The sequence below is a fragment of the Hipposideros armiger genome, unplaced genomic scaffold (assembly GCF_001890085.2).
Source record: "Hipposideros armiger isolate ML-2016 unplaced genomic scaffold, ASM189008v1 scaffold_24, whole genome shotgun sequence".
In the NCBI taxonomy this organism is placed as follows: Eukaryota; Metazoa; Chordata; class Mammalia; order Chiroptera; family Hipposideridae; genus Hipposideros; species Hipposideros armiger.
In genome coordinates, this window is record NW_017731374.1 from 3931928 (window position 1) to 3956577 (window position 24650).

General features: G+C 38.4%; 1 protein-coding gene across 1 annotated transcript in view; it reads right to left on the reverse strand.

Annotated features, from left to right (window-relative positions):
• SVEP1 (sushi, von Willebrand factor type A, EGF and pentraxin domain containing 1) overlaps positions 1-24650 on the reverse strand; it is a 177261-nt gene that overhangs the window by 146435 nt on the left and 6176 nt on the right. Inside the window, 2 exon segments of the mRNA XM_019635789.1 lie at positions 4637-4813; positions 6208-6463. Of these exon segments, the coding sequence (XP_019491334.1) occupies positions 4637-4813; positions 6208-6463 (433 nt within the window).

A 24650-nucleotide genomic window follows, 5' to 3' on the forward strand; every position in this document is an offset into this window, starting at 1 on the left:
TGTGTGTGTGTGTACAGGGGAATTTGAGGAGATAAGTGCAGAAGAGTTATGGTTCCTAAGGGAAAAGATGACAAGAAAAGGGGCATTTTTAAGAATTGCTGTTCCCATTTTGGAGTTAGAGAATATCAAGTGAAGGACTTATACTATTTTGACATTTATTTTGGATGCTGAACTGATTTCTTTCACTGCAATGCCTCTCTTAGACTGGACCGTGTCAGGGATGGCTTGGTAAGTATTACAACTGTGTTTCAAATTCCGTTTTCCTAGCAGCAGATTTTTTTAGTGTTTAAATTCTGTCAAATATGGTTTCTGTGTTCAGTGCCATTAGACAAGTGAACGAGACATATCTGAACAAATCATCATTTTACCTTGGATTATATATTTATTATATGATCCTTGCTTTTATAAAACCTATTAGCACACTCTCTTTAATACCACCAGCTAAAGGCACATGATTATTTGGAAACTAACTCGAAGTTTTGAACTAAGGGAAGTTAAAAACCAGTTCAAACATACTCATGTCTTATACAATTGAACTCTTTGGCAAAGTGTTACTTGTTAGTAATTTCTACCAAGTTTCTTCAAGCTTGCATTCAAGCTAAGATGTTCATGATGTGGAACAGATCCACAGTTACTAAATGTTTTCTGGCATCGGGGTCTTGTGCATGAAGCAGCTGCTTACTGGGATAGTGGTGCTCAGGTCATTTCAAGTGCGGCCACTGCCTTGGCCAGAGTTGTGGGAGGTCACTGTTTGAGGACGCATGCAACCCAGATTGCCAATCACCCAGAACAAGGAGGGAAAACAGAAGGAGATCACAGGAGCATCGCAGTCCTCAGCTATCTTTGAGGTCTCACAGGCCTTTGGGAAAGGACCCCAGAATGGGAATTGGGAAAACTGAATTCCCCTTCAGCTCTGCCACAAATTTCCTATATGATCATGGAATAGAGTTTCCTTGTCGCCCAAGTGAATGGTGAGAGAAACCCTTTCAGCTAGCTCTAGGATTCTACTTTTCTATAAAATTAATTAAGAAATATAATTTGCCTCAGCATATACATTTCCTCTAACCAGGGCAAATAGCCTCTTCTTCCTTCAAGATCCAATGGCACATGATCTCACTGCCTTCTGTCACTCAGCAGTCTTGATTTTCATTGGATACTCATTAGGTCAAAACTCTATTCCACCTTTGGTAGGTGTAAGGTTTCTTGATGGCATGCACCTGCATGCACACATCTTCCTTACCCCCACATAGCACAGCTTCTAAGGTTAGGGCCACTTGTCTAGTGTAGAAGAGTGAAATTTACAAAATATATGGTGTCACTTATCTTCAAGTAGCTCATTCTTGAGGTAATTATTTTAATGTTCATTTATTAGCTTTCTCGTGTGTATATTATGTCACAATAATGACTGATAATAAAAGCTACCATTGATTGAGAACTGATGTTTTAGATATTGTCCTAAGCACTCCAAGTATAGTGTACTCTCAATTACCCAACTATATCTCTATATATCTCTATATACATATACATGTATATTCATATGTATACATATACATACAATCTATATACTTCTATATGTATAGAAATGTGTATATATACATATATCACTATACCATGTATATATACATGTATATAACTATACCAGTATATAACTAGACCATTATTTAGCCCATTTTACAGAAGAAACTGAGAATCAGAAGAAATTAATCATCCAAAGCTACATAGTTTGTAATTGGCAGAGGGTGAATTTGAGCCAGATCTTTGTTTGTTTTAAAACACTTTGAGCACAGTTCAGTGTGTCTATGGAAAAGCAATGTATGTAAGAAGCTATTTTCAAAAATGCAAAATAAGTGGTGTGGTATCTTAGAAATAACCTAGGACTTAGAGAAAGTGTCCTGGGTCCCTTCCCAGGTCCTGCTGATGGCTATGGATATGCCATCTTGAGCAAAACACTCATCTTTCCTGAGACCTCAATTTCCTCTCGTAGAATGAGGGGTTTAGAGCAGATAATCTGTAAGGTTTCTTTTGGCTCTCAAGAGGAAGGAATGATTTGCTTCTGAAAGGCATTGTTTCTACAATGAGGATAAATACTCAGAATTCTGAATACTCAGAAGGAAAGATAAGATTCTCTCCTGGGGCAATGAAATAGCTAAAGTCTGTCTAGTCATCCTTCAGATCGTAGCTTAGAGGGTGTTGATCTTAGTTGAGCCTTCCCTGGAGTCCTGCTTTATGCCATGAGCATTTTTATTTAATAGCATACTTCAGAGTTTGCCTTTACAAACTGACATGTGTGATTGGAGTAAGTTCCCAGAAGGTAGAGACCATGCCTGTCTGGTCACCATTGAATTCCTGCCTGGACCCAATGCCTAGCACAGGGCTTGGCATGGAGAAAGTGCTCAATAACTTGTCAACTAAATAGATTTTGAAAGGGGCTCATGGCTTCCAGATTTTCAGTACTGGATGATTTCGAGCCAATAATTCTTTCTATCTTTCTGGGAAAAAAAATCATAAAGTCTTTTCATAGTGAGTCTTTTGTGCCATGAGAAGGATATAATTTATTTTCTCTTGGCTCCTGGCATGCAGGAGGAGCTGGTGAGGAGTGCCTCCCTCCTGCAACTATACAAAGTCACAATGCACGTCTTGGAGCTCCAATACGACTTTTCCTAAAGCCTTAGAAACAAATACTGAAGACGACAATCTGAGCATTTATATCGATGCACGTATATCTAATTTAAATCATGTATGTAAGGAGTATTAAGCTGAGGCTTACTCATTTAACAGAAGGGATGGATAATAGAATCATTCTGTGTTTGGTGTCCTTGGCTAGAACCAGCAGCGAGAGGGCTCCTGGGCCCTCTATTGAGGCTCTACTGATGGGCCTACTCAACCTCATACATTTTACAGACTGCTGTGCCTTTCAGCCTGGAATGTTCGACTGGGATTAGCCACAGCTACTTGGGTAACTGGGGGCAGTGGGTTTCTGAAATGTCCCCCTCTCTTCCTGCAGCTTCTCCCCTGGGATGCAAGATTATAGTGCCGTGGAGCAGCGGGGGCTGCGGCAGCGTGGCTGAGGCTGCTGGGCAGCCATACGGCAGTGGCTTGTTGGCTGGGAGCAGTTCAGTCTAGGACCACACGGAAAGCAGACATGCTGACTACAGCGTGGAGCAGGAAAATGAGAGCTTCTGCCTGTGTTTGGCGGGCTAGGATGGGAGAAGGAAAGGAGGGGGTGTTGGGGACAATGCCAAGCAGGGCTGTTGATGAAAGTGTGGGAAGACTCAACGGGAGGCATTTTGCCAACTCAGAGGCAGTTGGGCTGATTCCCCCCACCCCTCTTTATTTTATTTTTTTCCTGCTTAAATGAGAAATCCTGCTGGGTGGAGCGGGAGCAGGGCCAAGAAAGGAGTGATTCTGCTGGGTGAGCGTGGATGGTCGGACCCAGGAAGGCTGTGTCTACCCGCTGGGCTCAGGGCCAGGGAGGGAAGAGAATGTAAGGGAAGGGAGACGAGGGGCAGCAAGAATAAGAGAGAGTAAAAGAACACAAGAGGAGGTGTCCTAGGAGGAAAAGAAGAAGGGAGAGAAAGCAGGTCAGGTAGACAGGGGAGAACCATGTTTCTGTGTTTCAGGGCAGGCCTACCTTTCAAATGTCAGAATAAATAATGTTCACGTGGAACAAGCAATGACAGACCACAGGGCACAGTGAACCTACGGCTCCTAAAATTTCCTGGTGAGCATGAATTTCTATGGGAATGCATCATTCTCAAACAGCAAATCATGGGAGAGCTGTAAGTTATAAAAAACATGTTGCTTTTTGGGTAAAAAGAGAACAAACAAAAGGCTGCCACAAGAAAACCACATACTACTTTACATATTAGATAGTGACTGAAATATAATGCAGAACACAAACCCTAAGTTGCGCTTCTTGCCTTTCTAATACAAGATTAAAAATATAAAGATCCTCTGGTAAGGAAAGCTACAGGAGGTAAAATTACAAATATCAATGAAGTGAACTTCAATTTGAAGTGATGTCACTTTTGGAGCTTTCTGAAGTCCCTCTGTGGAGTCTTGTGAGGAGCTAAAAGACCATCAAGTAAATGTTGCATTTTTTTGTGACGATCACAAAAAAGTTACACGTGGCCTGAGGACCAGAATCCCACTGGCTTCAAACTCATACAGACACTGAGGCATATTTTGACTTAAAACAGATTTGACTACAGGCTGATTACAAATAAGAGATCTCAAATCGTCCCCCTCCCAGTTCTGAATGTAGGCTTCAAAGGGCCTGGCACGCTTCCATTCTTCCTCTTGGAACCCTGCCACCACCACGTGAACAAGCCCGGGCAGCCCGCTGGAGTCTGACAGGCCACATCAAGGACAGCCTCGTGGTCCCCGACAAAGCCATTTTAGACCCGTCTCCAGCCAGCTGATCCCCAAACAAGGGAACCCAGCTAAGATCAGCAGGGCAGCCCACTCAATTCACAGCTGATGACAAACACATGAGTTGACACAGCTGAGACCCAAACAGCTGCTTAGCTGACCCATGAGCAATAAGTACTTATTGGTTGAAGCCATTGAGTTTTGGGAGTCGTCGTTTACCCAACACAGATAACCAATAGACTTAACACACAAACTGGAAACTCACCTGTGCATTCATACTGCAGACCTTTGCCGTAATACCCCTTTTCACAGATGCACTCGAATTGACCCGTGTGTGTCCCACATTTGCAGCTTGCCATTCGGTCACAGCAATCTTTGCCGGCTTCACACAGATAGGAGCAATGGGACATATCTTCTTGAATAAAACTCCCAGAAGGCAGATCTACCAATAACACAGGACAGAGGGTGATAACAAAATGAATGAACAGTCGAATGTTATAGTCTCTAGTTCCTAAAATGTAAGTGCAAGCAGGAGAAAAAATCTTTTCGTATCTGTCTCATTCCCAGCTGCTCCCTACCCCCACCTGGAGATGAATGTATGTTATTTGCGCTACCACAGACTGGGGATTTCTTTCAGCCAGTTAAGTTACTTCAGTCTGGGGCCTCATCAGAAGTTCTCGAGGCCATGCCGGGTCAGGCAGAAATTAAGTACTTCAGCAAGGAATCCCCAGATGCAGCAGGAAATAAAGCAGTCAGTCGTACAGGTCACTCCTGGCTCCCACACCAGCCTGGGCTCCACTGCCTCGGGATGAGGTCAGGCAGCAGGAACCAGATTTACGAAATCCTTGCTCAAATCCATAAATAAAACTACAGTCCTGACTGCTGTTATGAGGGTGTTGCTTGTGAGCTACCGAGCAAACAATAAATACCAATCACATCTATAGTTATTTGATTAAAGACTTAAGTAACAGACCTTGCCCTCAACTCTTCTCTTGGAACTACAGTAGGGTTGATCTGCTTATTTTGTTCTGAACATCACCAACTGTTGGAAACCTCCTGTTGCCATGACTTGCCCATCAAATCGAATCTTGCACACCGATAGCTGCAAGGATCAAGCCTAATTTTCTACATGGCTTTGGTCTGAGGCTACATCTCCTGTCATCATCTCCTCCCCAATCTATACGTTCTCTTGTGGCTCACCAAGACACAAGCCCATATTATGTCTGGTCGGTCAACTACCTTAAACCATACATAAACAGCCTTCTCAGTGGTGAACAAGGAACTCACTCTAATGAATAGATTTACTGGGTTTTATTCCCTGTTGGGGTAACGCTCTTTAGTTTATACATAAGTATATGTATCTTCAAATTATCAGGTCAAGAAGTATGTGTTAAGTATTTATTGTCCCTCTATCTTCACGTGTATTTCTGGAAACATGCGGGTGAGATTCACCACACATGTTTCTGAATGTTTACTTCAGCTTTCCAGATCACTGTAAATGACGTCTAAGTTAAGGCTTTCCACTCTGTGTGTGGCCTCAAAACACACCTAAATTCATTCCATTGATTCTAATGGTTCCTGGTGGGAGCATATGGATATTTTCGTGAAAATATATCACGGCTGTTAAAAAACAAAACAAATATTCTGGTTGTAAGGTCAGAATGGCATCGCTATTCACAAAATGCAACACGTCTTAATACACCAAGGATACATGGGCACCATGCTCAGCGAAGACTTCACTGGGTTTGGTATTACCCTCCAGTGGGTTTCAAGCAGTGAGAGAGAGAAGGAAACGCCATTGACATGTATCGTGTTATGGCATTAGTTTTGCATTACCTTCATGCAATGCCCGGCGAGCTAGAGCCTCAAATTCTTCAAAACTGTGGAGCAGGTAGCAGTGTTCTTCCTTTGGGGTGGAGGCCATGTCATTCAGTTCTCGAATGTTTCCTTGCCATATGCCGAACGTAAAGATCTCAACTCCAAAATCTCGCAGTGATGCTGCGATTGGTCTAGGATCTCCCCCATTCGAATACCCATCAGTAATGAGAAATATAACTTTTGTCGAGTTTTCTCGAGAATGGCGAAGAATTTGCTGTAATGAAATGGAAAGTTACTATGAGTCGGTGTTGTGTTGACCTACTATGTGTTTCCCATCTTATGTAACATATATCTGTGAAAATCATGAGTGTTTCATAAGAGTGAGGAAAAGAACACTGATCAGTGAAAGTAAAATAGAAATCAGCACAGACTAGAGACTATAATGGTCTCACAGAACCACAATAAACCGTAAAAGCATTTAAACTGTATCATCATAGGCAGCAGAAGCTCTGCCATGGAACTCGCTACTGACAAGCAGCAAATATTTACGGAATTGATTTTTATCAATATTATCACTTACTGTCAAACTATTTTTTATTTTCATGCTCTCAAAACAAAACAAACCTGAGTCCCATGTACCTACTTCCAAGAATATCTATCTATTGTATCTATTTATTGTATCTACCTACCTACCTACCTATCTCCCTCCACCTCATGATCATATACTAAAAGCCTAACTAGTTAGAAAATTTAACAGAATGTGTCTTTTCCAGAGTCAATAAGGGTCAACCTGCTTTTTGTATTTGTCTTTCCACTGCTCCTCCAACACTGTAGAATTGATTCAATACTTCATCTTTTTTACTGGGACCACCCAGTATTAGCACAAAATCAGCTTTGTTTTTGGTGGTGTCCTACCTTCATGAGAAAATACTGATTTACTCAATCTAAAACTTTCACTTTGTTATTTTAGGACAAGTGAATTATAAACATTATACGCAGTTCCTTTTCTATACATAAAAGACAATAATGAAACCTTTTAAAAAAAGGCATCTATCTATTGCCACTGATACTTTGTAACATTAAACTGTAAAGCATGGGAATCCAGTAGTGAATTTGGCATTGGAACTAAATTTCCTGTTGTTGCTTTTCATTATAAATGGATAAGAATGGTAAAGAAGTGCCAGAGTATATTTTGTAGCAAGGTTTTAGAAGGCATTCGATGTCCATTAGGCAATAATTCAAGAAACACTACATTCAGAAAGTAGTCAGGAAGAGCGAAAATTATACTCTGTTATGTTAAAGTTAAAAGGAGATGATATCATTTAAAAAATAACTGCCTCAACTCATTTTGAGGGGCACTCTCCGCTACAAGATCCAGATTCTCTCAGATTCTAAGATTCAAGTACAGAGAAAGCATTTTTCATGGTATATAATCATTAGGTATTGTTTCTAATTCAATAATCCTTATCAAATATTTCAGTGTTTGTGAGCTAAAGATAAAGTCATTAAACCTTGATTCAAAGACAATGAAAATAAACTAAAAATGGCTTGGAGAACATCAGGAAATGCTACAATTTGAGACGAGGTATTCAAACACTTCACCCCACTTCTTCTCAAAAACCTACCAGTACCAGTTATTAAAGGTTTCTCAGGGCCTGCCAAAGAGAATCAGTAACCAGCCCAAAGAGGCACCTTCTGGCCAAATAAAGGTTTTGTTTGTTGGTTTGTTTTTTCAGTTAGCACACATGCCAGGCATAAAGCCCCCATCAATATAAACAATAATTGGAATGGACTGAAACACACACACATTTTTTTCATTCAGTACTTTTCTGGAGAAAAGTCCAATTATCTGTCATGGATGGCACTCGGTGAGATACTATTTTATTTGTCTCTAAAATTGTACATCAGTACTCAAAGGGTAACTCTGAGTTCTAGCATGCCAAGATGTGGCAAGTTGTGTTTACACCATTCTTGTTCTTTACAAAGTGATAAACTCTTTGAGTTTTTCCACTCTGAAATCATATCCTAACCTCCATGGACACTGCCCTAAGCTTTTGCTCATTTGGACTACTCTCTGTTCTGCAAGACCATGACAATTAACTGTCAGTAAGACACTAAAAAACAAAAGTGAGACTTTTGATGGAAAGGAGAAGAGAGGAAGAAACTAAATTGTCTTTTTCAGTATGGTATCCTCGACAGAGCTTGGCACAGAGGAGGTACTCATAACTATTTATTCAATGAATGAATTATTGAATGAGTGGATTGGATAAACTCGAGGATGCTTTGGAAAGAGTTACATGAAAAAATATATGCACCCCTATGTTCATTGCAGCACTATTTACAATAGCCAAGACTTGGAAACAACCGAAATGCCCATCGGTAGATGACTGGATTAAGAAACTGTGGTACATTTACACAATGGAGTATTATTCAACTATAAAGAAGAAGGAAATTGTACCATTTGCAACGATGTGGATGGACCTAGAGAACATTATGCTAAGTGAAATCAGTCAGTCAGAGAAAGACAAATACCATATGATCTCACTTATATGTGGAATCTAAAGAACTGAATAAACGAGCAAAGTAAACAGAAATACTCTCAGAGACACAGAGGAAAAACTGAAGATTGCTAGATGGGATGTGGGTGGGGATGAGGGAGAAGGGGAAGGGAGGGGACAACATAAATTGTTAACTATGATATGGCCTCAGGGATAGAAAAGACAGTCTGGGGAATATAGTCAATAATGTTATAAATATTTTTTACGGGGCCAGATGGTCTCATGTCTTGTTAGGGAGACCACATCATGGACGGTGTAGAGGCCTGACCACTGCACTGTACATCTGAAGCTGCAGTTGAATAATATTATATGTCAACTATAATTTAATACATATTAGTCACGGGATGTGGAGTACAGTGTGGGGAATGGAGTCAATAGAATTGTTATAGATATGTATGATATCGGGGTGGGAAGCAGTGGATGGGGGGAGGGGGGTTGTCACTTTGTGAGAGGTGAAAAGGATAACTGTTGCATTGTTTCATACACCTGAAATTAATAATAAAAAAAATAAAATAAAACTAAAAAAAAAAAAAAGGAGAGAGTTACATGAGTTGGTCTTGAATAACCAGTAGGAATGTATGGAATATCTGTGTATGGATGTGCACACATGTTCTGTATTTATATAGTTTTATACAAAAAAAGATAAAGTTTCCTTTTTGTGTCTTTATTGTCCTTCTGACACAAACGAATGGTATCCTGTGATATTAATCTTGACTCATGGCAATACCATGCCTTCACATCCAGGCTAGGATTTAGTGGAGATTTCTAGCTGTACTGCTCCTTATGTAAACAACACTTAAAGCTGTGGTTCTATTTTTCTTCTCTTCTTGGGGGGAACTGGTGAATATTTACAGGAACCATTACATCTGTTGGCAGGACAATATATTAAGCTTAAAATAGTAAGAAGAATAGGAGGACTCGTAGTCCAAGCTAAGAATTACACAAGATCTGGGTTTGGAATGCACTTTAAAGATAGTGGGGTGGCTAATTTAGTGAAAAATCATTGGCCCCCCCACCCCAATCTTTGTGTTTCATCGCACTTGAATAAAAACATAATTCAATAAAAATAGTTTTCATCCCACAGATCTAAGAAGTAAATAGATCTGTGGTAATGTTTGGGGAATGTGACAGAGGCCTAGCACTTAATTCTCTTTTTAGTGTTCCTGAAATGGTTTACATCATCTGCTATCCTCTGTAAGGCATTTAAGAAGTAGAATTTTTTTTTTTTGGTCCAGAATATTGAATGAGGCAAACCCTTTGCTGCCAAATAAAAACTCGACATGAACTCTGTATGGCAAAAGGTTATCACCATCTGTATTGTATCAAGCCTCTGATTAGCTTGTATAAATATCTGGCAGGGAAGTAAGCTCCCCTCATCCAGCAATAGTCATTAGAATGATAAAAATGCAGGGTTGTGTAACATTGTTCTAACACCCGAGATCCATCACCGTTACACAAGACTGCAACCCCACTCTCCACCCTCAAAGTCAGGCCACAAGAGAACTATTTTGAAAAATGGTCTTGGAAAAAAAAAAAAAGAGGAGTCACAACAAAACTGACTTGGGGACAATATTTGCCCTTGGGCTCCATTAATTAAACTACATGTGGATATAATTCCAACTGCAGCCAACCATGAGTGAGGATAGTAACTAGAGAACTTCATAAGTCATCTTTCGAAAAACTTGACTTCATGAACTGTTACCTATTGTGACTATATCAGAGCCATTCTCCTCCAAGAAGCAGAAAACTAGTAAACCAACGTTTCAACTTTTTTTCCACGTTTTTTTTTCCTTGTTAAGAAACATTAACTATGAACAAGACACCATAAGCTACATTACTTTCTTCATCCTTCAAATTCTAAAATTTCACCAACCCTCGTCTGTTATTTACTTATTTTGAATTTGAATGCTCAAATATTCTCCAGTTTAAGGAAGGTTTATTGTTTTATATTTTTGAGTAGTATTTCTGGGAAAAGGAGTTATTCATCTGTTGGTTCCTCATTTTCTGAACTTCATATATTCTTTTTCTCACTTTTATCTCATCCTATTTCCTTCTCAATTTGATAGAAATGTGTGAAACTTTTCTTCCATATTATCACTGTTTGGTTTTATGTAGTATTTGTTGTCTTTCTTCCCTTCTACTTCTAATTAAGAATTAATCTTGGCATTGCATTTATTTTCCATGTTATTGTGGATGAAAAAGGGTCCACACACTAAACCTGACAAGCTCAGGGGAGGCCAGCATGGCAGGCCCTACAAACTCGGAGACTGAAAGTAACCACATAGGATGGTCTGAACAGAAAAATTCCTAACTAAAAGCAGGTCATAGTGGGTAGTCACATTCTAGGCCTGTAGCTTCCTTGAGAAAGGTCAGTCTTTACCTGACGTGAGCCTGTGTATCGTTTTTGTGCATCTAAGATAACATACCTTTGAAATGTCAGAGTCATCCCCTTTTCTAGACTCCTCTTGCATAGCCCATCACACCAGAGCATGCGACACAGGATCCCTCAGTGTTATCTTGTAGCTGGAATACCATCTCTGCATGCCATAAATGTTAATTGTTAACTATTCTATACCCACCAATGTAAAAGAAGTATATGTGTTTCTCTTTTACTTTTCATCCAATCCTAGAGATTTCCCCCTTTGCCTTCTCCTACCCCCTTAATCTACCACCAATGGATTTCCTCCTCTGTCTGCGTCTTTGATTCTAATACACACAGTATGCTCTAAAACTACCATTCTCCTGAGCATTTCTTAATCTGTTGAGATTTTGCTTCCCAGACATTGTCATCGATTTGGCTCTAATAAACTCATAAAAATGCTCTACAGGTTTGGACACTTCTTACAGCAACATTACAATATTTATTTCACACAGTTCTCTCTATTCCTTTCAGCTTCTCAGCCAGTTTTGTTTTTCACTTCAGTCCTTTATCTCATTTATCATCTCCATTTCAATGATTTATTTACTTATGTTAAATGCACATAACAAATGCTTTCTAGGATTTAGTTCTGATTTTCATAGTGAATTCCTGTACTTTATCTACATCTTACATTCTATCTTTAATTATTTTTTAGCAGGAAATTTTCAAAGAAGCCAGATAGGTTTTTTCTATATCCAGTCATAGAGATATCCAGCCATAGTGTTTGCAATAAATAATAAGCTGGGTAAAATGAGTGTTGGAATACATGGTTATAAAATCTGCTATTATTATTATTATTATTATTATTATTATTATTATTAAAACAAACTGATAACCTACCCAAGTGGCCACTGAAAAAGGTTAAAAATAAGCCATGTATTGTGTCTGTTTGAAAATAAGAGGGTCGAGATCAGCACTGCCCAGTAGAATCTTCTGTGATGATTGACATGGTATCCATTCTGTTCAATAGCCACTCGCTACATGTGGCTACTGGACACTTAAAATGAGGCTATTGCAACTGAGAAACTGAATTTATAATTTTATTTAGTTTTAATTAATTTAAAGTCACATTGGCTAGTGGCCATAATATTGGACAGTACAATTCAAGCTAGATATATCCTCATCCCAGGAGAAAAAAACACAAGTCTAGAGCCTATGAAAATAGTGTGTAAACTTAAGAACTGCAAAGTCAACTTGAAGATTTAAAAGAATACATAACTTAATACTGAAATAAGAAAAAACTCAGCACAATGGAATGGTGCTTACATTACTAGGATTTAGAAAGTGATAGACTCTATGGAAACAGGAACTAAAAGCCATAGGAAAAGAACAGGCTAAGATGAAAACAGGGATGTGTATGAGGAGAGAGATTTGATAAAATAAATAAATAAATAAATAATGCAAGGAAACCCAAAATGCAATGAAAGACATCGAAATTCATATTGCTAGTAAAGATAAAATGTCAGAAATTCAAATTGATAAAGCTTAGTACAAATTTTAGTGTAGAAAGCTGTTGACTAATGTCACTTACAAACATAAAGCACAATTCCAAATAAATACTTCCAAATTGAAGTCAAATAATATTCAACGAATCTTTCTCCTTTATTCAATAAGGCTTATACAAAAACAGATTAAAATCAGTAAGTCTTTTGCTGTAATACAACACAGTAATTGTCCCAATTAAAAGAAAATAATCCAAAATGCTAAAAAGGAATTCAATAAACTTAAGTTTTAATGAATAAAATTAGGAATAAAAAGATACCTCATTAATGTGATAGATTATCTATCTCAAAGCAGCAATGTAAATCATGCTCAATTGTGAGAAACCAGAATATTTCTCAACTAGTGTAGAAGCAAATCAGTCATTCTAAGAATTTTCACTTAGAATTTTAAAATACTTTTGAAAATTTCTAGCCAAGGCAATGACACAAAACCATAAGAAGTAGTGCACTTCTTAAAGCTTCTGCTCCTTCTCAAAAATATCAAAAATAGAAAGCAAGAAATAAACTGGAAATATATGCATCATGTTTATCAAATGCAATATTAAGGTCTCCTTAAAATGTAAAGAACTTTTACAATTCTCTAAGAGAAAACACAGAGAAAAATAACAGAAATCTAAGAGTGTTTTAACGAACCAAAATTAAGACAAAAAAATTCTATTTTTGTCAGAAAATGTGAAACACATTTAACTTCACTAATAACTACTAATAACTTCACTAATGTAAGTTAAATAATAGTAATACTGTTTTTTTTCATTTCTTAAATGACCAAGATTTTTAAAAGTTTTAAGTTGAGTCAAGTATGTGGAGAAACATCTCTAGCTGAAGCTGCTCTTCTTTCAGATCCCTTATATGATCGGCCATCAAAGTCACCTTTCTGAAGTACTGATACAATCATGTTTCCAAACTTCTAAGAGTTTCCCTGTCTACAACATAGTCTAAATTTCTTTACATGTCCTTTTACTGTCCATTCCTAAAGAATACTTCAGCCACACCCCTCATCACACTCCAATCTCCTGCGTACTTCACCAACCTACCTCTTACATGACATTCTCATCCTTGCTACACCAGTCTGTGTGGAGGTTTCAGAACATACCATGCTTTCCTGATGTTCGCTCTGCCTGGAAATTTTTAGCAATTCTTTCTTATCTCCCTATCTGTCTACCTCTACCTTTTACCAGTTCTTCAAGATCCAGAGCAAAGTTCACTTCCTCTTGGAAGCTTTTCTGAATTGTTCGGCTGTGCAGAAAATATTAAACCTGCCTCAATGCCCCTCCCCCTACATTCCATTACACTAACTCCATCATAATTACAGTTAATGCTTATATACCAGGCTATATCCCAAGACAGATTACAAGATACTCTATTGCAAGGGTTGATCCTTGTATTTTCACTCGATTGATGATCAAAAAATAACTATGAAATAAGTGGATGAAAAAAATAAACAAACAAATACCTTAATTTTCACTAGCTTTAAGTCCAATGTGCAGAATAAACTAATAAATTCTAGGCCAAACATTGTTACAGTGAATCCTGTCCTGTGATCATGAAATGAAAACTCTTGTAAATATATTTAAATTTATTTCACCATATCCATATGGAGCCTCTATTATATACCAGGCACTGTGCTAGGGACTTTTAATTTACTACTTGATGATACAACAGAAACATTAACAAACAATGATAAATGTGTAACTGGGAAGAGTATTCTACCATAACTAAGCTTTCTTATTTATATTGTAATATCAAATCAATCATATTTAGTATGTCTCACTTGCATTAAGTATTTACTCAGACTTCATCGACTAAAATTCTAGAATGAAAAAAAAAATGTTGGCTCAAGTAACACTTAGGCTATTTATTACAGTCCAGCCAAATCACAGAAGAACCAGAGGGTCAAAGAAGAACTTAATCTCAGATTTATGGTCACAGCATTTTTCCACCCACATACATGCTTTAGTTATTAAACATGGACACAAATCATTTTGAAATGAACCCACAGGGACAGTACATCAAATTTTGAAATGGTGTGCACCAGAGTTGATGAGTAGCAGACTTAATTCAGACTGTTAAAAAAAATATATACAAAAGACCAAACAAATATCTAATAATAATGTCAAATTCCTTCACCCATCCTATATAAACACAAGGAATAAAGAAAATATGAATAGCAAAAAGTCAATAGAATCCAAATGAAAATTAGAAGGTTAACTGACATACCATTCTTAAACAAATTGCTAACGTACTACAAGGTAATAAAATCAAATCAATACTATTATTAATCCTGTTTTGACTAAATTTATAAAATGATTTCAGTTCACATGTTCAATGCCTATATAATATAGCTAAGTGGCAGTTAGCTCATAAAGTCAAAGATGACAATTTATTCATGTGCCCCACATCAAAGGTCAAAGGAGAAAGATAATCTCTAATGATATTTGGACACCAGTTTGTGATTTTACAAATGACTTAGGCAAAGAATACAGAGGTACATAATTAATATGATAAAGAGAGCTATCACAAACCAATGGGCAAAATCACATTCAAAGCATTCTCACTAAATTCATGAACAAGGCAAGATAGCCCCATCACTTCTATGTGGGAAGTCTAACCAACACAATGAGGCAAGAAACAGAAATAAGTGTAATAAAGTATACTCATATTTCACGTGAAGGAGAATAAAAAAGAAAAAAAATATTAAGAGGGGTTGAGAATGCATTATGCACAAGAATAACTATTTTAACTGCAAAGTTTTTCAGTAACAACTGGCCAGTGATAAGAGATTTAAAAATTCAATTGTGGTATAGCGACATGATAGAATATACTTGAAAGGTAATTTTAGAATTTTATTGTATGGGAAATTTTCATTGTGCAGCTTTAAAAATGAAAATTATAGAAAATGCTTTTACTACATATTTACACATAATAATTATATATGCTCTCACATATATAAAAAAAGTGAGAGACTATAACTGTAATTATTACAGTTTCCTGTTTTATCTAAAACTATTAACGGATATTATTTCCATAGTAAGGAAAAGAAGCAAAAATTATTTCTAGAGACACACTTGCAGATGGAAGCTAGTAAAGACTTTTAAGGGTAACCCTTGAATTAAAGGTATTTGCCCTGTTTCAAGATAAAAACTTATAAAGATGTCTTAACAACACTTGGTTGTCAACAAGGATTGGATATCCACTTAACTAGCTTAAGCAAAGTGTGGGCTTTTTTGGAAGCATATAGAAATCTCTCTCCAAACTGAAGAACTGGGCCTCAAGAGGGATTGGACTAGGAACAACCAAGCCACAGGAACCACAGTGGCTACTCCCTCCAACCTTCCATCTGTTTCCTTGGGGCCACCCTGAACTTTGTCTCAGCTTCTGTCTGAACATCTTCATTTACTCCTCCTTGCATTGGTGGGATTTCTCCGGTCCTCTGTTCACAGTCATAACTCCATATGCTCTACCTTCCGGCAAAAAAAAAAAAAAAAAAAAATCTACCCTCTCAGAGCTCTTTGTGCCCTAGTTCAGATTCCTAGGAGAAAGAATATAAATGATCCATTTTAACTTCTGAATTGCCACCTCAATCCAAACAGAAAGGGATAATTCACATGGGTGGGCAAGTGATGAGGAAGAGAATGGGTGCGATTCTTAATGAAAATGGTTGTTGGTTGATATGGACTATAGGAGACAAGAGTTATAAAGAAAAGAAAAAAAAATGAATGCTATGCCTAGATTTATCTAGTAAAAATATTGTTTTAGAAATTTATCAGGTCAAATGGTCCTTCTAAAAAATGCACCAAAGGAGGGCCGGCCGAGTGGCTCAGTTGGTTAAGAGCTCGCTTAAGAGTTTGAGCTCTGAGCAACAGCGGTTCGAGTCCAGCCCGAGCTGAGCAGCAGCTGAGCTGCCAACAGGTAGCAGGATGGCTTAGCTAAAAAAATAAATAAATAAAATAAATAAAAAAAAATGCACCAAAGGAGACATGGTGTAGAGATTGGGAGGATTCAGGTGTGAAAAGAATACTGAAAAAGTAGAAAAATGTGATTTATGATTCAAAGCTGTCAGGAAAGAAATGACTTTTTCCAGGTATTTAACTATGAAGGAAAAGTTTAGCAGGAGTTTAGAATATATGGGGAACACAGAGGCTCTAACCATTATATTGCAAATATCTGGGCTTCAGCAAGAACCCAACTCTAAAACTCTTCAAAAAACCAGATACATTTCAAATCAAATGTATTGACACATGAGGGAGTCAAAGAGGTGAGGGTTGAGGAGTGATTTTAAGTGCATATTTTATTTATTATAGTTATCCTAAATGTATCAAAAACACGTTTGTGATATATATATATTACCATTCCAAATAAATGACATCTGAAGGTTTGTCTTTCTTTTGTTTTGTTTTGTTTGGTATTTTAATTTTTATGAATGACCACATCAATTACTATTAAAGAGCAAAAATTCTGCATATCTTTTTAAAAAACTAAAATTAAACCCGAAATGATTTATGGTTGAGTTTGCATACACTAGAATATTTATATGTATATACTTAAATTATCAATGACTCTAGTAATATTTACATATGTCATCATTTAAAAGTTTTGATTTTTAAAACTATTTTGAGTATAATAGTCTCTGGTGGATTAACCAATTCTTAAATTTTAATTATATGCTTGCATTTACTGACCACGTTTTTTAAATATGCATTGGGTATATAAATGAATCTAGCTATTACCTGAAGTACTTGAAGACAGGTTTTTCTAAGTACTGATAATCATAGAGCTGATTGCTAAAGTGAGGTTTCTTTACCTGAAGGAACTATTAAAATAGTCATAAAGATTCTTTTTTTTCATTTGTGAAATGAGATGGCACATGAAAAAAAGAGGAAAGTTATGATGCAAGGGAACACCGAGTATCCCAGATAAGGATAAATTAAATTTAGCTGGAAGACCAAGTTTTGGACTGAGGTTTGGCACATGAATTTATAAACTTAAGTTTCTGCTGTACGATATTTTGAGATTAAGGACTAGATGTAATAGGACTAGGAAAACGGATTTTGCTTGAGTCTCATTTTTACTTTAATAAAGGCTGTGAGGTTGAGTACTGACCTTGGATTAGAGGAATCTAAGAATTCAGCAAACTAGATAAATGAAGAGGACAGAGACAGATGTGTTGCAATAGCAGATATGATCTCCCACTGCTTTAGTGGATTGGTCTCTGCAATGGCTGGTAGATATCTCTCTTAAGGTACATGAGGTGGCAGATGCTAGCCAATGTGATTATACTGTATAAAATGGCATCTGAGAGGTAATTTCTGACTGATTGAGGATAAGGGGTGAGGGATAAGAAAGATCACTTGAGGTTATCAGGCACTTTAGAGGGTGTTCATTCAAGTGACAGTCTCCAAATGTCTTTGTCGAGTGTCTCTTAGTCTGCTCCACTTGGTCTTCTGCTTGGTCATCCACATACCAAAGTCGCCCTCAGGGCTGCCCTCTCTGCTTAATGCCTTTTCAATAAACTTCATTGGTGAGAATGCATCAGTGGGTCTTGCGTCTACTAGATCTTCTGACAATAAAGCACAGAGGCAGTATATCACATGGGGATTCAGAATTTAGACTTTGGCCCAGGCTGCCTGGACAAAACTTCTGAAAAAAATCTATCCTGCTGGGGGACTTCAGCCACCTCTGCCTAGTATTTTCCGATAGTGGGTCTTAGGCCTTGAAATGATAGGAGAAAAAGGAAATTTCCAAAGAGCAAAATGTCAAAGGAAATAAAGTCCCAGGTGTCTGCTGTGTTTGTGGCCTACAAACGCTGGTCCATGTGTGTGTCCCTTGGAGCACTTGTCGTCTTTCTCAGCTCCCACTTCCAACAGGAACTCCCTGCCTCTCACTACTGGAGTTGTCTTGCTTAGAGGACAATAAAGTGATGCAGCTCCAGCAATTTCCCTTGGTTCTCCTGCATCCACCGAAAAGTCACACATCCTCGCTTTGCCAAATGTTGCCATTGCAGGCTGCTCCCCTGAAGTCCCGTTTCTAGTACAATGGCAGACACTGTCGATGCCCCCCAAGCTCCCATATCCCAGCATCTGTATCTTTGTCTGAGGGCGTTCTTTGGTGCCTGGAGACTACTCCGCAGGGAAGTGAGAGTGACAGAGACTGACCTCCACGGAGCAACTCTCAACAGTGACTGATCAGAGTCGGTCTATAAATACCCGCCAATTCCTCTCAATTGTGCTACTTCTAAGGCTTGAGTTCTTCAGGGGCTCCCAGTGTTCCCCAGTGGGTTTAAGCACTGGCTGCCTTTTCTGCTGTTGGTGGCCTTCCTGGTCTCACATCCCCACTCTCCTCTCAATGTCTACTAGGATCACCTCCCAAATAAGCTACTTGCACTTGAATCCTCACCTCAGGTTCTGCTTCCGGCAGAACTCAACCTGAGACCCTGGCCATCGGGCTGGCTTCATCTCCATGAAATGGACATGGGGGCAAATCAAGGCTTCCGCCCAAGTAAATTTCCAGCCAGTACAGAGAAAGCTGATGTCGCATGCACCTAGCTGCTGGAAGGGGAAAGTGTTCCATGAGGTTCAGGAGGGGTTTGCCTTTCAGTACTGGGACCTACCCAGAGGTCTGCTCTGTTTCTCTGTCACTATTTTTTCTTGCTCCCCATGTGACTGGTGGTACAAACTAGAATAGGGTGCTGGTCAGGGAGCCTAGTGATTAATTTCAGAGGGCCTGTTCAGCATAGTATCTGTCACCTCGGAGGACATGTACAACCTCAATTGTTGGTGGCTCTTTTAAAAATGTGGACTACTTACTGCTTCTTAGTTTAAGCCATGGGTCCTAGTGTCAAATCTGGGACAAAAAGTCCCACATAATATCTTGTTGCCGATGAGTACTTAAAAATGCAGATTTTACTACTGGTTAGATACAAATGGCCTAAACTTTAGTATCTTTATTGCTAGGAAATTCCAGCAATAACTGCCTGAAATCATCACTTCTGGAACCACGATTAAAAGCCAAGCATGCATATTTTGAAGAAAATGGTGACTAAAAAGAGAGAAATCTTGGCTAGAAACAGCACCGTGAAAAACACAAACAAATAAAAATTGCTTAATTTCTTTCAAAGTCAATCTTAGATGCATCTGGAAAGGCCTAGAAAATCATAAAGCCTAGAAATAAAACCTAGAAAATAGGATTAAAATGATGAGGCCTTATTTGCAGCTACAACTCAACTGGTGTAGGTAAAAGTGAGTGAGCCATGTTTTAAGGAGATGCCCATATCAAAATACACCAGCAAACAATGCATCTGAATGTGCCTGAACCTTCTCCATCAACATCAGGCAAACAGACTGCTTTTTACTGCCTAGGACAAAAACCACAATACATAAATGAAGCTTGAATGCTAGAAAAGGAGAATTAATGGTAGAAAATGGGCCCTTTATGGCAATTTTTTCATTTACATGTGATAACATTAGTTAAAGAACATCTTTCTTTCCCGATAATGTTCTTCTGATGAGTTATTACCAGGAAGCATCAGAGACTGACAAAGCAAGGGGTCATCGTCCCTCTCCATGTGTGACAGCCAAAGAGGAGCCACCTCTCAGCCAGGTAATGGGGTCATTCATTTCTACCACCCACAGCCTCAGCGCCCTGCTCTGTGTCCCATCTTGGCCAGCTGTCTGGGCTCCTCTCCCTCAGTGAATTCTGACAGGTTGGTCATCAAGCAGTGAAATAGCTACTATCATCTATCTGTGTGCTGCTTTTTCTGTAAACCTGAGTTCTCAAGATCCAGTGTGGCACCAGGAGAGAGGAGAGGGACAGTGGGGGTGAGGGCCACGGTCTGCAGGATCAGTGCTTTCCACCCAGCACAGTCTCCCAATTCCTGATGGAGTCAATGCTACAGCACTTGGCGTTGGACAAAAAAAAAAAAGTGACGGAAATTGTTTCATTTCAATTTCCCGATAATAAACTAAACGCATCATTTTATTCCTTAAACAGAGCTGTATTGTGTAATCGAATGGAAAAGTTCTCATGAATATTTAAAATAAAACCTTAGATATAAAAGGAGTGTTACACTTTGGATCAGTCACTTCAGGCTATGCCTCCAGATGTCCCAAAGATATGTCTTCAATCACCTGCGCCCAGGTAGACAGTGATATTTCACTTCCTAGTAAGCAATACATATTCATTACAATTAATTTTTCAAATGCAGAAGAAATGGATGTATTTAAATAGGTAAATATACTACCTGTAAATAACTACTATTAATATTTTGAAATTTGCTTCCCCGTTTTTTTGTGTGTGCATATATTTTATGAAATTGGCCTCATACAATTTTATATACTGATGATAAACACACACAGTTTCAGTTCATTGACTACAATATTTGGAAAATTTACTATCTCATTAAATAGCCTTTAAATATGATTTTATTTACTACAATATATTTCCTTATAGATATGCTCTTATTTTATTAACGTTGGAACTTGTGGTTGCTGCCTCTAGTTTCCACTCGTTTCCACTCTAGTTGACACTCTAGTGGAGTGTTAGCCATCAGAGTTACCCTCTCGTGCCCTTACACCTCCCTTTCTCACCCGTCCCTGCAGAGGAGGGCTTCCTCGGCCCCCTTATTTCCCCTTCTCTTTGGCTGTTGATTGCCTGGAAGGAGCCCATCTAAGTTTTACAGAGGCAGGCTCCCATGTGCCCAGCACCTCCTCTTCCTTGGGGGGCCAGTCAATCTAATCTAGAGATCCAGCATGAGGAAGCTGTGCAATCTAAGCCACATTCTCCATTACCAATATCTTTGCATTAGCAACTAGTACATCTTATAACCAGGTGCAGTAGGCTGGACACTAACAGTGAAGGTTACTAGGAGCATTTCAGCAGGAATTAAGGTAACAGTGCATCTAACACACGTAACTCAAAATGTATTTTATATACTCTAGCAGTAACTTACAACTGGAAAAATACCCAACTTGGATTTTACTTAGTAAATGACTCAGAAAATTTACTAAGTAAATTAGGTTTTCTTAGTAAATGACTCAATCATTTAATAAGTCCTGCTAAAAACTTTAAACCGTTTCCATTCATCTTACAGGACATTATTTTCCCTTAATTTTGAATTACATCTATCACATGAAACAAGGTAGCTAACACTAATTCAACTTATGGGTAAATAGTAATTATAAACTATCCTTAAGTTCTTAGCTTCTACATGTACTGCAGCTATGAAGGAAATATGTGCTCTGCATTTGAAAAATCTTTGTTCCTTAACTCTACACAAATAAAACAGCAACTGCTTGAATGACCTCATGAGAAAGACAGATGGCACAGAAGACAAATTCTTTCAAAATCTTTTCATAAAGATTGATAAGAAGATAGACCTACTAAGTGGGCTGCAGATTTCATTTTCTCCCCACTCATTCATCTCACAGGAAGCGCTGTAACAGCATTCACACACGACAGCAGCAGCTCTCACCGAGTTTTCCTATCTACAATTGGCCTCGAAGCCAGAGTGGGTTACTGTACATAAGCAGATTCTGTGCCAGAAATCCATTTTTCATATGGCCTGGGGAGACTGAGGGAGCCATCTTAAAAATCTGGGAAAGGCAGACACAAAAGACAACCGGAAATGCCTTTTAATGCAGAGGTCTCATAACCTGACAGCTTACTCTAGAAAAGCCAAAAAAGAACCAGGTTTTCCCGAGCAATGTTCACTTGGGTTTACAAAATTAACGATAAAATATTGATTTTCTTTTATAGGATGCAGTATAATCTTTTCTTGGGGTGGGAATGCCATGTTATTTAGAAGCTTCTGGGAAACATAGGGAGTGTCTGTTGCCAAGTTTACATGGGTTGCTCTGGAACTCTGATATTAGATAGTTTTTACTAAAGAAGTATAATCTAGCACAAGGACTAAGGTGTTTTTTAGTTAGGCAAAGCCTGATTCTTCCATTTTTAACTGGGCCCTTTAAGGGAGGTTCAATGAAGGGGATTTCCAGACATTTCCTTGGTTAGACACACACTCTTCCTGACACACTGGTATGGACAGGACTACTTGTCACTTCTTTAACATCCATCCTCTCCTTTCTCTTTAGCAATCAAGTTTCATAAAACTAAAGGTGGGCATGAGACTGAGCTTCCCCCAATGAGACCTACGTGGAAGCACTGTGTGATTCCTCGAGAGCCTCCTTAAAGGAAGACGTGGCTGTCTTTGCCCTTTCCTCCTTCCTGGGGTCTGAAATAAGACCTGATGGTGGGAGCGCCAACAATCTGAGACCATGAGGCGACCTGAAGATGTGAGGGTAGAGAGAGGAAAGGAAAGAATCTGGGTCCCCAAAGACATCACAGACCTGCCACATTAGCTCTGAATTTTCTCATGTTCTACTCAAGACTTAATTTGAGAGAGAAATAAATGTTTACTGTGTTTAAGCCAATGGTACTTTAGTTTTTTTTTATTACATCCAGCTAAACCTAATCCTAGCTAGTTCACTGGGTTAAAAAAAAAAAAAGCTCAGAAGACAAACTACAAAGAATTATTCCATCTCCAGTTCTGCCAAAGATTGGTTCATGTTAGACCAATCTGATTTCCTTGATTGGAACAGCAATCAAGGACCACATAATGAAGTTCTAAGTGCCAGGTGAATTGAAAGAAACCACGCCCAGAATTGCTACATATTCCAACTTGTCAAGTAAGCCAAAATCTCAGGTGTTTCGTTCTTTTTTTAAATGCTACCTCCCGATGTAAAAATGTCTGTCAAAATTTAAAGATATATTGAATATACATGTATATTTTAAAACACACAAATGCACAGATATATGACTGATATAAATACATACATTGCGGGCCCATTGAAATGTACCCACTGGAAGGAAATGGCCCAATAGCCATGGTTTCTGTCCTCTGAGTTAGGCTATTTTGCTTTGTATTTATGTAACACTTTTGCAGCTCTGGAAATGGAACTCCCTGCTTCTCCCTGGCTTTTGATACAACTCAACAGATGGAGGTAAAATAGTAAATATCCGGCAGGAGTGGAGAATGGACTGGAAAGAAAGAGAAAAACCAGGCGACAAGTCAGGACACTGGACTGACTCTGTCTCTAGCATATACTTAGCTCCGAGATTAGCATTTAGTTATCTAACCTCTCCTAGTATTGATGCCTTTTTCTGGAAACCTGATTCTGTAAAATCATAATACGAAAGCACTTTGTAAATCACAGATCACCTCACAAATTAAAGGTCTACCTGGTCAAGAATGAATATATTTAATAATTCTACTTCATGGCCACTGTTAAGAGAAATCCTCTCTGAGTACATATGCATCACGAGGACACTGGGGGTGGCCTTTGACCCCAGAAGCGAAGCAGGACAGAGCAGTCTGCCCTCTCTGTCTGAACTTCAGTCTCTAAGTATTCTCATGATGCATTTCAACCAAACAAAATATAATATTGGCACCCGATGGTGATAAGCATCTTTAACAGTGGCAGTAGGCTACATTCTTATTAATTCCAACAGTGTCCTGTATGCTGGGAATAACGAAACTAATAACATATATGCACATGCTAGACTAAGAAGAAATTTGAACTCAATATTTGAGAATTATTTGCCCCCTCTTCAAATGAACAATTTTAGTACCATTTTGCCTGGGAAATATACACGAGGTCTGGATCAAGTTTATGCACTGAGGATTCACTCATTCATTCATTCCCACTTCTGAAGTCCTAATGGGCTTACAAAAGAAGGTCCTATATAAGACCAAGGCAATAAGAGGATTGTTTAAAAGTTTAAGGAGCTCACACACACAAAAGAATATTTCCAGAGGTACATTTAGAAATATATGTTTTGTGAGCTATATTTTAATAAAAATTAAAAGAAAGAAAGGAAGAAACAAAAAAAGAGAAAGAAAGAAATCTTTTCAGCATCAAGAATTTAGCTTCTGCAAGTGAGCAATTCTTGACATCTAAACAATGCTCAGTTTGGAACAGCTGAATCCAC